The sequence below is a fragment of the Patiria miniata genome, unplaced genomic scaffold (genome assembly GCF_015706575.1).
Source record: "Patiria miniata isolate m_02_andy unplaced genomic scaffold, ASM1570657v1 HiC_scaffold_20, whole genome shotgun sequence".
Taxonomy (NCBI): Eukaryota; Metazoa; Echinodermata; class Asteroidea; order Valvatida; family Asterinidae; genus Patiria; species Patiria miniata.
The window spans coordinates 22545970-22560933 of NW_024037059.1; the positions used below are offsets into that span (position 1 = coordinate 22545970).

General features: G+C 40.5%; 1 protein-coding gene and 1 long non-coding RNA gene across 2 annotated transcripts; one reads left to right on the top strand and one right to left on the bottom strand.

Annotated features, from left to right (window-relative positions):
• Positions 1-2750: 2750 nt before the first annotated feature.
• Positions 2751-13125, top strand: LOC119728491 (actin-binding protein IPP-like). The gene is made up of 5 exons (XM_038200749.1): positions 2751-2873; positions 7785-8095; positions 10138-11157; positions 11780-12003; positions 12810-13125. The coding sequence occupies exons 2-5, from the start codon at positions 7810-7812 to the stop codon at positions 13032-13034; spliced, it is 1755 nt and encodes a 584-aa protein (XP_038056677.1). The 5' UTR covers positions 2751-2873; positions 7785-7809; the 3' UTR covers positions 13035-13125.
• Positions 3552-4591, bottom strand: LOC119728492. Its single transcript, XR_005271072.1, has 2 exons — positions 3663-4591; positions 3552-3628 (listed from the first exon to the last, which is right to left on the bottom strand). It is a non-coding gene; the product is annotated as an uncharacterized LOC119728492 (long non-coding RNA).
• Positions 13126-14964: the final 1839 nt, after the last annotated feature.

A 14964-nucleotide genomic window follows, 5' to 3' on the forward strand; every position in this document is an offset into this window, starting at 1 on the left:
TACCTTGCTCACAGTATTAGATTATCAAATGCTACACTACACCTGCAACCTATACATCCCATAACGGGAGATTGCTTGTAGTATTGATCCAGATCCAGATGCTATAGATACAGGAGGTTGGATATAGAAGAGCACTTATAGCAGTACAGTAATGGAGTTTTGTAAGGTGAATATATATAAAGAAACAACTCGGTTCATTCACTGTAGACAAGAATTTACCAACCAGTACTAAATTGAATTGAATTTTTTTTTAATTGAAGGGTTTTTTTTATTGTTCGTACCATTCTCGCAGTCCGAAGACTGAATTGCGATGGTTTACAATTTACAATTAACATAAATCATTAAAAAAAAAAAAAAAAAAAAAAAAAAAACATTTATACATATGTTCGAGATTAAAGTATTCTAAAAAGACCATTATTTTTTTTTATGCATAATGTTAAAACATAGAAATATTCTAAAAAGACTCTTATACAAACATGTGGATTAACAAATGTTAAAATGCTACCCAGACTAGATAAAAAAAAAGAACCGTGTTTTGAACATCTACACGCCTATCAATCACATAGTGATAGAAAGAATGCATTGTGTTTTACATCCAGACATAACCATTTTATTACATTACATTAGGTGTTTATTAATGAGTCTGACTAGGTAAGGCAGATAAAATGCCAGGTTTTGGTTACAAAACAAATCAAAATTTTGGAAAATGGCATGGGTATGTAGCGTATTGAATTGAATTGAAGGTATTTTTATTGTTCGTACCATTCTCGCTGTCCGAAGACTGAATTGCGATGGTTTACAATTTACAATTAACAGAAATCATTGAAAAAAAAACACATTGATACATAATGTTCGACATTAAAGTATTCTAAAAAGACCACTATTTTTTTTTTGCATAATGTTAAAACATAGAAATATTCTGAAAAGACTCTGATACAAACATGTGGATTAAAAAATGTTAAAATGCTACCCAGACTAGATAAAAAAAAAGAACTGTGTTTTGTACATCTACACGCCTTTCAATCACATAGTGATAAGAAGAATGCATTTTGTTTTACATCCAGACATAACCATTTTATTACACTACATTAGGTGTTTATTAATGAGTCTGACTAGGTAAGGCAGGGTACTACTCCGCAGTCTCTCCGTTCTGCACTTAAAGTCTCTCAGTCGCTCACTGTGCCGAAGCTGACGCATTGAGCTCTGTGATTCGGGGAACCAATGTCTGAAATTCTTATACAAGGATTTCGCAAACTTGATACAAAGTTGTTCCCTTCGCTCACTCAAGGATATCAGGCCAGTCACCCGGAGAGCGTTATCATACGTCTCATAGTGATCGGAGAGGATAATGCGAAGAGCTCTCTTCTGGATCATCTCTACGTCGTTGCTTTGTTGTGTGGTTATTGAGGAGTGCCAGACTGGTACGCAGTACTCCAGCAAGGGACGGATGTAACACGTGTATATGGTCAATAGGTCTTCCACTGGCAAGCGGAAGCGTTTCAGTGCGCGAATTACATAAAATTTGCGTGAGGCTCTCTTGGTTATATCCTGAATATGGCTATCCCATCGGAGATCGCTCTGGATCATAACGCCAAGTAGCTTTAAACAGTTCACTTCCTCCAGGATAGTATCATTCAGCTCTAATTGGAGGGGTGGTGGAGCAACTCGTGAGAATGACACTCGTATCACTTTGCATTTAGATGCACATAGTTCCCTCACTTACCTCTATAACTTGACAACTCTATCTATAAAGAAAAGATTTCTATTTGGAGCCAGCAACTTGAGTTAAAGGGGCATTTGTTGCAATTAAGCCTCGACCCCTGTGTGCTAACTGATATAATGTTTACTTGCTTAGTTTGTTGGCTTGGATTGTAATAACATATTGAATTTATATGAAGTAGTATTGCATTTATTATAAACTACATGTTTATGAATGACTGAAATGATTGTATTCAAGGAATGTTAAAATTTAACACAAGCTAAGAGCTTTAAATAAATTCAGTTCTGTTCGGTAACCAGTTAGTAACCCCATGGTAACCCTGATGGTGTTTATTTCTTAACTTGAACGAACAAGATAAATGTCTATCGTCTTTAAGGTCCCTGTAAGTTGTATGCCACTTGCTCACCATCACATATCTGATGGCGGTGACATATATTTTGCTACCACTGATTTTTTTTTTCTTTCAAAGAACAAAATTGGTTTCAGTGTACCTCAACTTGAGGTGGAATACATGTATACTGTTGGTATTTGCCTGTCCTCCAACTATTGCAAAAGAAATGCTAGGTCCCGATTTGGATCTTTCCTTTTGGCTACCCTTAATCACTTCCAGAGTCTTTGCTTATCTTAAATGATAAGGGACTTCATCAAGATTCCTAAATTAACCTGAGAAAATTATTCGGTTAATGACAACGGCATTATTAAATCCGAAAAGCATGGGCGTCACGGCGTCACTTGCGCCCCCCCCCCCCCCCCTTAGAAAACGAGGGGGGGGGAAGAGGTGCGAAGCCATATTGCTGTTAATTTGATGGGGGGTAGGGCAAATGCTCCCCTGCTCACGCTCGAAAAAAAATGATTAATTGAGAATATAATGAAAAAAGTTGAGGAATTTTTGGGGAAAATTTGCTTTGCCCATGACGACGCCCATGCCGAAAAGTACCAGTTTGGGAACTTGCATACACTTACACATGCACATACATGTGCAAACTGCAAAGTTAGATTTTAGCAGTGCGCCCTCAATTGACATCTTTACGCCTTTCATCAGCGCATGGCATGCAGCAGACGACATCGATCGATCTCGATCGAAAGTACACACTTTCTCGATTTTTTTGTCCACGACTACGATCCATGTCCTAGGGTTTGACCTCCATACATGGTTTGTTTTATGTCTACTCTTGTGTTTATAGTGGAAAGATTCCCATATCTGGCCATCAGTTGTCACCCTGTCATGCCTGCGCCTGTGCACAAATGCTGGGACCTGGGACTGGTCTGAAAATTTTATGTGTTTTCTCATTAGTAAAACTTCAAAATTTGTCTCTGCTAATTTTGACTTTTTAGGACATATTACCACTTTTTAATGGCTGATACTAGGCCTAGGTTGTTTAACTTTAAGGGAAAAATTACTGATGGCCAGATATGGGAATCTTTCCTTTACAGTATTTGTCTTTCATTCAATTTTACAAAACACTGTCAACTGTTCCGTTCAAGTCGCAGTCTTGTACGAATACAGGTCAACTCGTACGCGAACCAACTCGTACGCGACCAACTCGTACGCGGGTCAATTCGTACGCGAACCGACTCGTACGCGGACCGACTCGTACGCGGACCGACTCGTACGCGGAGCAACTCGTACGCGGACCAACTCGTACGCGTGAGTTTAGACGATTGGTTTAGCTCACATGGACAGATGAAATTAGGTTCGGTACGGTAGGTCGGCATAATTTTACCTTTTCTGAAAGGTTGAGATTTTCAAATTAAATGTAGTTGATTTTTGAATCCGCCAGTGCTACTTACATTCGCGATTTTTTAGAGAAGAATTCTGCGTTTTTTTTTATTTTTACAAGTTCGCTTGATTGATTGGGAAGTTGTCTTCGCGATAACCAGTATGATTGGTTCCCGCCGCACCGCGCACTGTATAAAGAATGCATGATTGAATCGCTGAAACCTGTGTATGCCGCGGTACAATTGCTGGTTGGTTAGACAAGTAAAATGACAAGAAAACACCGATATTTGCGAGGTCTATTGCATAAAAAGGAGCTACTATAAAAAAAGGAATATAGCATCACGCATGCTTATACAGTTGTACGGACAGTGTCCGCCAGTTTTTTGCTTGGGTCAGATAGTTTTTTAGTCCTAATTATTATATATCCAAATAATATTTTCTAAAAAAAGAAAAAATGGGGAGTTGATTTTCATTTTTTGTTAAAATCATAATTTTATATAATTTCACCGGAAATGCGAGGTTGCCCTGAAAATATTTTTTTTTCTTGGGTCCGAAAATTAATTTTTAGCTTTGGTCCGATAATTTTTAGTCCTAATTATTATGTCTCCAAATTATATTTTGTAAAATAAAACCCTGATGTGTTATGTGTTATACCTCCATGGTTATACCAAGCATTTCAGTTGTAAATAGAAATTGCTAGGCCTACGGATGTCCCCGCGTGTCTGCTTTTTAATTGATCAATGGTTGTGAACCACAATGAAAGTTGAGTGACAGGCAGTTGACAAGTCTGATCGATCTCTTTTGATCTTCTAAACCCGCCGGTTCTTTTAGGACACCGAACCGCGAGAACAGATCCATGGTAGTCCAGAGCGTTGCAATTGGGTCAGTTTGACAATGGTGACAATTAATTGACTGACAGGTACATTGATTAAAAAAACACGAAAAATGCAACTGGTACATCGTTGCATTAATATATGGAATTAAATTTGACGTGACAAGGCTACAGGTATGCACAAAACGATACAACACTCGTCTAACTACAAAAATCAGTTACTTTATTATCATCATTCACGGGTTCACTCCCAATCACACACAACGGTCACACATTGAACTACGGACTACCCGTCACACTAATTCCCAAATTCTTCCCAACCATGCCAACCCAACTACCCCTAAAACGGCCCGCGTACGAGTTGGTTCGCGTACGAGTTGGTTCGCGTACGAGTTGGCTCGCGTACGAGTTGGCACGCGTACGAGTTGGTTCGCGTACGAGTTGTCTCGCATACGAGTTGACCAATCCGCGTACGAGTTGACTCGCGTACGAGTTGGTTCGCGTACGAGTTGACCTGTTTCCTCTTGTACCTGCTTAACTCCAGCTTCAACCTCGGGAGCCAATCATGCCAGGCATGATGGCGCTCATGATCTGGAGTTTCTCAAGCTAGTACTTGATTCGTCCGAGCATGCCGAGGGCAGATTTGCACAATAATGTGTCCGTATGTTTACATCCCAACTACTGTCAGGTCCCAACTAATGATTGCCCAATATTGAGGCAGTCCTCTCTCTATGTATTGTAACACAATTGGGTATTCCCAAATAAAATGGGACCCTAATAGTAATACATGGACGGTGATTGTGTAGTTACGGTATACGGGCTTCTTTTTAATTTAGATCAAATTAGAGTCGAGGGTGTTTTTTATCATTCAAAAATGACCTTTTCAACCTTATTGCTAAAGCAGGCTTCTGTGTAGCTTGAGTAACTCCAGCTCCAATGCTTATCTCAACTCAATGACACCTTTTTGTAAATTTTAACATTTCTTGGTGTACAAATTACAATTTTCGTATACGGTTTACGCAATTCAACGCGCCTTGCATGTGCACGGTACATGTACATCCCGGTGATCGCCATCTTTTTTGTGTGTTTCATTTTGTCATCATCGTCATTTTACCCCAAAATTTCCCTCACAAATTCTATATCCTGCTCTCTATCTATGACGTATGTTGTGCCCATTCTTGAAAATCACGCATTCTCGAGAATGGGTATGCACATTCTTGAGAATGTGCAACTGGATCCTTGCTCAATCTTGGCAAAAAATAACTCTTCCAGATTGAGCGCACATTCTTGAGAATGCGCGACAAGATAACGGTCTTGTCGATGCCGAGCACCGGCTGAGCTTGGCAAGTCTAGCTGAATCCTCGTTCACTGATTCTTAATAATTATACTGTTGCAACGCAAGGCGCTGAAAAGTAGAGTGGATATGAAAAGTATACGCGTATTGGGGGAGGGGACCGGGGGGAAAAATAAGAATAAATAAGAAAGAATTCAGATTTTTGGGATAATAAAAGAGGGGGGGGGGGGAACGTAAGAATGAAGAATGTGAAGAATGAGAATGAATACTGCGACATCCCATAGTGCTAATGCTATTTCCCATTTAAATTGCCACCAATTTATTGTTCACACCCCACCATAACGTCGCAGAGCTGGATTCTATCTAGTCAAAAGAGCAATTTTGGCAGCTTCTGGACATCGTTTTTTTTTCGTGGCACGCATATGATACATACAGGGACTTGTACTTGTCTAGCCTAAACAAAGCACTTCCCAGACTAGTTCCCAGTCCTCCGTTATTACAAAACTTCCCATAAGTAGGCAGGAAAAAGCAATAATAACAGGTTTAATATGATTCAAATTATCGTAGTTATACGAGTACAGAAGCATAGAACATTTTCTTTCCTCTTTATATGAATTGTTTCCCTTTTAACCGCTATACAATTCATTTAACATAATTATGTCGTGCAATGTTTGTTAAGATTGGGCAAAATTCATAAATTGTGCACGTGATATTCCCACCCAATCTTAAGAATGAGCGCTCATTCTTAAGAACGCGTGCTCGTTCTTAAGAATGGGCGCTCATTCTTAAGAATGCGCGCCCATTCTCGAGAATGCGTGATTTTCAAGAATGGGCACAACATATCTAAGGTGCATGTTCTTAATGTCGCCAACTACTATGGTACGTCAAATAAATTAAAAGTTGATTTTGTCCTTTTGTACAATAAACTGGGCCAGTAACTACACGATCGCCATACTATCTCCGTATACATGGCCCCACTGTCATCATACAGTACTTCATAACTAGTGACGAGTAGGATTTGTTTTTGGGTTTTTTTTTTTTTCACATAATAAGTATGCAGACTTTGCTGCAAGTTTATTCATGCTTTGGAAGCACACTGACCTTCTTACTAGCAAGGAAAACAAATTGCTCCTTTCTCAGGTGTCTACTTTTGATGTAATTTCCAGAGGAAATTTTGAGGTTCGTTTGTACACGTTTGAGTGTAATGGTTTTCCTGCAGAAAAAAAATCACGCTAGCAGCAATGCATGCTGGTAGCTTGACCTGCAGGCCAACATGTTTGCTGTCAGTCACGCGGTGCCCAGCGCGCGCCAGCTCAGCAGCTGTTGCTTGACTTTTCGTACTTCTCGGTGTATAGTAGCATGAGGGCGCTATGAATCGGTCTAATGCCCATTGTGCAGACTATCCATCGATTGCACCCAATAATATTCATGACACTTTATTCCCTCCACTTCTTTGAAAACTCCTTTTCCCACCACTGTGCAGCTTTCCAGATCAATCTCATTGTAAGTGGATTTCTGCAATCTGATTTGACCCTGATTATATCGCATAATTTGTGTCTAGTTTTATGGAATGCTGATATTTATTAACCCTCCTGCTATTGAAGCAGTCACAGACAGTCAAAATTCACTTCCACTTCCCCTGCTATACTTTTAACAAAGGCTAGTCACCAGCAGTCAGATCACATGTCAAGCAAGCACTGTGAGTAGTCAAACTGGGTTAGCAGACAGAGCAGGCAAGTTGTGGTCACAGCTGTTTTATCACTCACCCAGATTCAAAGCATAGCTGTATCACATGTCAAGCAAGCGCTGTGAGTAGTCAAACTGGGTCAGCAGACAGAGCAGGCAAGTTGTGGTCGCAGCTGTTTTATCACTCACCCAGATTCAAAGCATAGCTGTATCAAGTTACTTAAGCAGTCCAAGGCAGTCAATCTTGCTTTGGGCTGTAAACAGTAGCTTGATTGATTTTGGCTGCAAGGACAACTTGGCACAGAATTTATGTTTGCAGGAGGGTTAACGTTACTCATATTCCTAACTTTTTAAATGATTTACATTTTTTATGTTAAAGAAGTTTTTAAAATGCCTTGTTTTTTATAAAGTGCTTTTTTTAATTAGTGGTATGGCAGGGGTAGAGACAACAAATTAGTGTCTCCCATTTACTTTAATTCCTTATTTAAAAAGGAAAAAATGATGTTTTTTTAATATATTTTTTTCATTAAAGTTAATTCCGTGATGCTTGTTTCATCATGGCCACATCTGTCAGTGAAGAAGATGAGAGATATTGCGACAGGAGACATGCCCAGAATCTTCTGGATGGCTTGGCCTGCTTACGGGCTGACAGTCAATTCTGTGACATAGAGCTATGTGTTGGGAAGTCCAAGTACCAGGCCCATCGTGCCGTCTTGTCTGCTTGTAGTCCATACTTTCAAGGCATGTTTGCTAGTGGGATGAGAGAGGCACACCAAGACTCTGTCGACATCCTTGGAATTGATCCGCATGTATTGCAACTCCTTTTAGACTTCATGTATACAGGTTAGAGAAATTCTGAACATTTCTTTTACATAGCACTTTCCAAATTCTTGTTGTTAGTAGACATGATCTTTTATCTTCAAGCAAACTGGATCCTGATTGGTCGATCCATGTTAACATTGTGATATTTGCACGGCCGATATCATGCTCTGCGCAAAAAGCTATTCCATGATGCGCGTGCTGTTCCTTCTGCACGCATGTGTGTAATAGGATAACCGCTGAAAATTTCGTGTACCGCGTGCGTGTTCCATCTGTACTGTGCGTCAAGTTTGCTTGAAGATAAATTTGTTATCCCACTCGTGCTCATGGAACACAAAAAAATGTAGTGCGTCTATACTGTGAGGCTGAATAGACGCACTACATTATTCAATTGTCACCTTCTGTGACAGGGTCCATGGTATTTTGCAGAGGGTGCCATTTCCCCCAAAGGGTGTACAAAACCCATGGACCCCGTCACAGCAGGCAACAATTGTTGCCTGCTGTGGCAGGGTCCATGGTGTTTGTACACCAGAGTGGGAAATGGCATCCGAGGCGAAGCCGAGGGTGCAATTTGCCCCCGAGGGTGTATAAAACCTATGGACCCCATCACAGCAAGCAACAATTGTTTTGTTATATTAAGGTAATAGATTACAGCTGTCCAATTCTGCCACCGGTAACGTCTGAAACTGTGGGTCTCTTCCTTTTGCGGTGCAGAATTGGCGAACTGTTTGCACAGAATTTTCCGTAGTTTTCTTCGTGCTGATGCTGTCCTGTTCAAAAATCAAATTTCTTAAAAGAGAAACCTCTTTTTTGGAGTTGACCTGTTGTCATATGCCGACATTATTACGGTGAAATTACTGCGAAATTGGCACAGTTAAATGTAGCAGACAAAGAGTGACGAACGATGTAAACAACAATGGCGGTCATAGCAGAAATAGTACTTCACTGTCCCCCATGGCGCATCTCACAGAAACATACATCAATTCACGTAGTACCAGCGTAGCTACAACCTTGTACCCGAGGTCACACTAATAATAATACAATGCGGTGGAAACGACACTTTCAACAGCAGCAAGATCAAGGTAATGTACCCCATGGGGTACATCACTCATGTACCATGGCGTACAACGCTCATGCATTTTTGTGGCATGTCACATGATCTACTCTCAACCAATAAATATTCACAATCTATTACAGTGGTATAAGAATTACATTTGTAATGTGGCCAAAAAAGAAAATTGGTCAGCTCTTAGGTAGACATTATTTGTATACACAGGTTAACAATTATTTGCCAATTCTGCACCGCAACAGGAAGACACCCACAGTTTCAGACATTACTAGTGACAGAATTGGACAACTGTAATCTATTACCGTGATATAACAAAACAATTGTTGCCTGCTGTGACGGGGTCCATTGGTACACCCTTGGGGGAAAATAGGCACCCTCGGCTTCGCCTCGGATGCCATTTGCCCCCTCGGGTGTACAAAACACCATAGACCCTGTCACAGCAGGCAACAATTGTATATTGTTGACTGCTGTGTTGTGAAATAACTTTTTTAACACCCGAGGTGTGCATAGCCGAGGGTGCTATATGCGCCCGGAGGGGATTAAAAATGGCATATCCCACATCGCAGCAGTCAACAATTGGTTTGTTATATCATGCCAATAACTCAAAAAGATAAATGGTTGTAACTTACTGTGTGAGAAATAAATTGAAGTATTGCGATGTAACCTTTTGTAACTAAAGGTTCTGAACGTTTGATGTTGCAGTTCTCATTGCGCTTAGCTAGCGTGCCGGCAGGCTCCACACGCACGTGCAACGTGCGCAATGAACTCAATGCGATGTCACCCTCAGTGTGTGACATGCATTTTTATTGTCCAGACGCGTGGCCATCGTAGACCAATGAAATTACAGTATCCAAGCACATGATATAACAATGCTAATTTCATTGCCACAAAGCCACATTGTGGTGAACCATGTCATCAGACAGAGAATACTCTAGCATCATAGTGAGAGAAGATTGAATCATCCAAAATGGTTGTGTGTTTTTTGCTTTTTTTCAAGGATATGTGCAAGTTGAGGCAGATACTGTGCAGGACTTATTGTCAGCTGCTGATATGCTACAATTGCAAGGTGTTGTCACCATCTGCTGCTCATTCTTAAAAACCCAGCTTCACCCATCTAACTGTCTTGGTATCCTACGCTTTGCCCGGTCCCATGCCTGTGATGATCTGGCAGCAACCTGTTTAGCCTATGCCTGTGCTTACTTTGCTCAGGTGTCCAAGATGGAAGAGTTTCTAGATGTGGATGTTGATGACATTATGTCACTCCTTAAAAGTGAGGAGCTTCGAGTTGACAACGAGTTTGAAGTATTCCAAGCAGCCATGAGTTGGATTCTCCATTCCCCAAGTGATCGACGCAAGACTCTTGTACGGGTTCTAGAACCGGTACGATTCCCCATCATTTCCCAGCACCAACTTTTTGAATACATCAGAGAGTGTCCAGACTTGAGTTTACGGGTTGCTATGGGAAAGTTGTTGGAACGATTCAACCCTGACAAAACTCAGTCTTCATCAGTCAGACCTGCAGCAGCATTCTCCAACCCCAGCTTGAGCAGGCCACGACAAAATGCAAGGAAACACCTGGTGTTGATCGGTGGTTATAGGAGGAACCCTGGGGAGCGCTTTGATGACATGGAGACGCTGGACTCCGTGGTGCAGCTAGACACCTTCACACAGAGATGGGCAACGATGCCAAGCCTACAGCAGCCAAGGCATGGTCATGATGCAGCCTTCCTCAACGGCTCACTGTATGCCATGGGTGGGGAGTGTGATGCTCTTATCAATAATAACGTGGAGACGTTGGACCCTGTTTCTAAACAATGGAGTGACATGCCGTCTTTACTCAGTCCACGCTGTGGTCATGGTGTGTGTACAGTTAATGGTGTCATGTACGTGCTAGGAGGAATTGAAGGAAGTGACGTCTTGAAAAGCATAGAAAAGTTTGATGAAGAGAGGGGTGCATGGTGTCTGGCAGGAAATATGACAGAGGGACGAAGTTATTTTGCTACTGCCGAAGTTGATGGTAAGTTTTAGAGTGGTTGAGCTGATGTAACGAGACAAGGCAAGCCTAGTGAATCTGGTGACAGAGCACACATAATCTGATGTAATTGATTCAGCATGGCTATGTCATGCATCTGGTTCATACATGTACATTGTACAATGGGTTGGATTAACATGTAGCCCATTTATTGGTGTTAATGGGTAATCATATGCGATAGCACTGCCAAGCTCACAAGTGACAATCAGTGAGTCAGTCAGCCAGTGAGTCCGTCAGTTTGATGGGTACAAAGGAGACACTAGGATAGTCCTAGGACCAGCAAACACATAAATAGAACTTCCCTCTTGAATGAGCATAATCAGAATCTGCAGCACAATCGGTCTTTTTCAATCACCACCTTTAAGTTTTACACATCTTGCCCTTTCAAAATATGTCAGTAACAGCAAAAGTACATGTCTATACATTTGCATCAAGGTTTAAAGTACTTGGAGCAAAATAGCAACATGGAAAAAAGGTGCTTTGGCGCTTTGGACCAGTCGGTCGGGATTCCACCTTACAACCACCATGAATGTTTCCATAGTTCTGAGCACCCTTTGTGTTTGCCATTCTTTGTTTTATGTGTTACATTATCATCTCTTGAACGCAGGATTGATTTATGTAGCCGGGGGATGTAACGATCCCACCAGTGGGGAACTCAAGTCATTGGAGAGCTACAACCCCATTACCAATGAATGGAACAGTCTTGCCAGTATGAAACACAAGAGAGCCCACTTCAAAATGGGGGTGTTAGGAGACCATCTTTATGTTGTCGGAGGAGCCAACAAAGAGAGGAATGTGCTGAGCTCTGTTGAAAGATACTCTGTTATAGAGGTAGGTGCTTGGAGTTAGGCAAACATTGAATATGGACTTATACTTGGTCTATAATTCTATCCTTTTTAAAGATATAGTCCATCATTTGTAATTTGTGCATTTTGTTCGTTTGAAGCAAAAAAGTGTTCAGAATCTAATGAAGGATACAGCTATACGCAATGTCGCGCACTGGTCCGACGAATTATAGCAACCGCGTACGCTTGTGTGTCGTGCCAATGCTTGCGCGCGCTTCGCCGAATAACAAAACTAACTACTAATTTAAATTTCCTACGGTGTGTCTTAAGACGCACCATTGAAAACGACCTTCTTTCGTTGATTACTTCAAAATGACAGCTTGCCAGAAAGAATAATTTCACAGGGAGTTTTGTCCACTTACTATCTTTCAACCAAGTATGTTTTTCAACAATAATTACGCCAGTTACTTTTCGGATGGCTGCAAATGATGGACTATAGCTTTACCAATATTTGTGTGTTTAATCATTCACATTTGGATGGTGTGCAGTAATTTGTACAACTTCTTTTTTAAATAGAAGTATGATGTTTTAGAAGAAAATTGAAATAAGCCATAAAATTTCAAATTGATGCACCTTTTGTAATATATGTTTCCTTTTTTTCAAAGAGCAGCAAGACCAGTCCATGGCCTTTGGGGTTTTTGAGGAAAAGGATTTATGAAAACCTTATATTCAGAAACAAAAGAAACTGAAATCTCTGTAAAGGATAACTCCTTGTTGGACATACCATGTATCAAACTTTGATCATCAGCATGCCTTGATGAACAAAATTCTTTTGGGTTTTTTTTTAACCAGGAGAAATGGACGAGTTTGAAACACATGTCAACAGCCCGTGCCGACATGTCTGTGGCTACTGTGAATGGACTTATATATGTCATGGGAGGGCGCTCTTCAGGCAAGAGCACCCGTGCTCCTAAGACATTGGACTTGGTGGAGTGTTATGATCCACGCAGCAACTCTTGGATTACTATGGGTAAGATGCCAACAAGCAGATGTGAGGCTGCTGTAACTGTTATATGACCTAGTCATTAAAGGGTTATTATGGCCGGAAACCCCCTGATTTAAAGGAAACTAACCTTATGTCATACAGATACTGTTCCCGAGAAAAGACAAAAATAAACCACCTGGTTGTTTACATCGGACGTGGTGAACATTTTGTGGCATATGCATACATGTATGTATTATTTTCAAGCCATGGCTATTCAATGTGCTGTACACATTGAATGTGTGTCTCACATAATACACACAGCACTATTGCGCAAATGTTGTTTCTTACACATCTGCAGAATGCGAACCCCTGTGCAGCAGGATTCACAATTACATGTATTACTCATAGCTCAATTTGTTTTAGTCAAAATTTTGACCCCCAAAATTTGTTCTTGCATGCTTCTCGCAAGAATAACAAAAACTCCCAGTTTTTAAAGGATGGTTGTGTGGACGTTTGTATCCTACTTTTATATTCTCTTTCCAATTACAATGTAATATCGTTTCATTTCAACGCGTTTTGTAGCCCAATTGGGCGCATTCCAGGCCTTAATGAGGAAATAAATGTGTGCTTGGGAGATTTTAAACACTCTGTTTAAGACCGGTTGGAGTCTTGATGCTGATTATTACCCAAGCCAAAGGCAAGGATAATTATCAACATGCAGACTCCAACCGGTCTTAAACATAGTGCTCAATACCGACCTAGCACATATTTATTCCCATTCATAAATACCTTTATGGTAAAAAAATCAAAACTTTTCGGTCCAAAAGTCAAAACAAGTCACAAATTAAACATTTATTACAATTTTGTTCAACAATTTCACTTCATATTTTTTTAGAAACACCCCTCCAGCTATAAACTGGAGTGTCCAGCTCGCGAGTAAGACGTAAACAACTTCTTTCATGGAGATTGGCGTGCGCGTTGCACGTACTGCGCTAGTGGCGCAGAATGCAGCTGTGGCAGTAATTGTGAATTTTGGACTATGAAATACTGACTTACTGGCAGTACTGCGCATGCCTATGTGAGGATTGTGAACGTTTAACTAATAAAATGGTCTTAAGGCACTGGATTTCATAAGGAGTCCAAATTTCATAAGACAGTGTAAAAGTGTTTAAGACCAGCCAGCCGGTCTTTATGTCTGTTTAAGACCGGCCATGTGACGGGCTCTAGACCAATAAGAATGGGTAAACTGTCATAGGTATTTATGAATGTCCCTTTAAGGTCTGTGAAATGTGTGCTTTTAACCAGTTACAGAATGGTGTAAACATCATTAGGTAACTTGTTTTTCCACTACAAATTCAGATATGGATGGAGGAATTATTTCTCTTCTTTTTCAGTACTGTCATCATCAAAGATCTTTATGATTATTTATTTTTACAATTCAGTGTTTCTGCTAGGCTAAGTGTACATTTTGTTCATTTGCAATATCAGAATGTTTTCCAAGTGCATAGCGCATAGTCAATATATGACTATCATTATATTGTAAAAAAAATTATATCAAGAGCAAAAATCTATTATTAAAAATATGTACATGTATAAATAAAAAAAATGAACGAGATCGAACGAGACTTACTTGCAACTTTGATGTTTGTTGTTGTATTTGTTTGCTGGGGGGGGGGGTGTCGCATCAAATGGGGCAAATCTACAAACTGTGGAAATCATTGCACCCTCAGCTCTAAAGGCCATAAGTTGTTAAAAAAAAAAATTGAAAAGTATCTTGCTAAATTATAGATTTCCTCAGAACATGGATGTAGGATTTTTGAAAGGGGGACTTCGGTGTTGTAGTCAAGGACATATTTTAAAAACCAAGAGGGGGACAAGTAGCAAGGCATGTACTATCTGGCTTTCAATTTCGTATAGCAAATCTTGGCTTCCTGTCCGTCTTCTGCCTCGGGCGCCAGCTTTGTCATGATAGATCCCTAACTGGGAATCATCGGCTCAGTACAAGCTGCACTTTCAGCTACT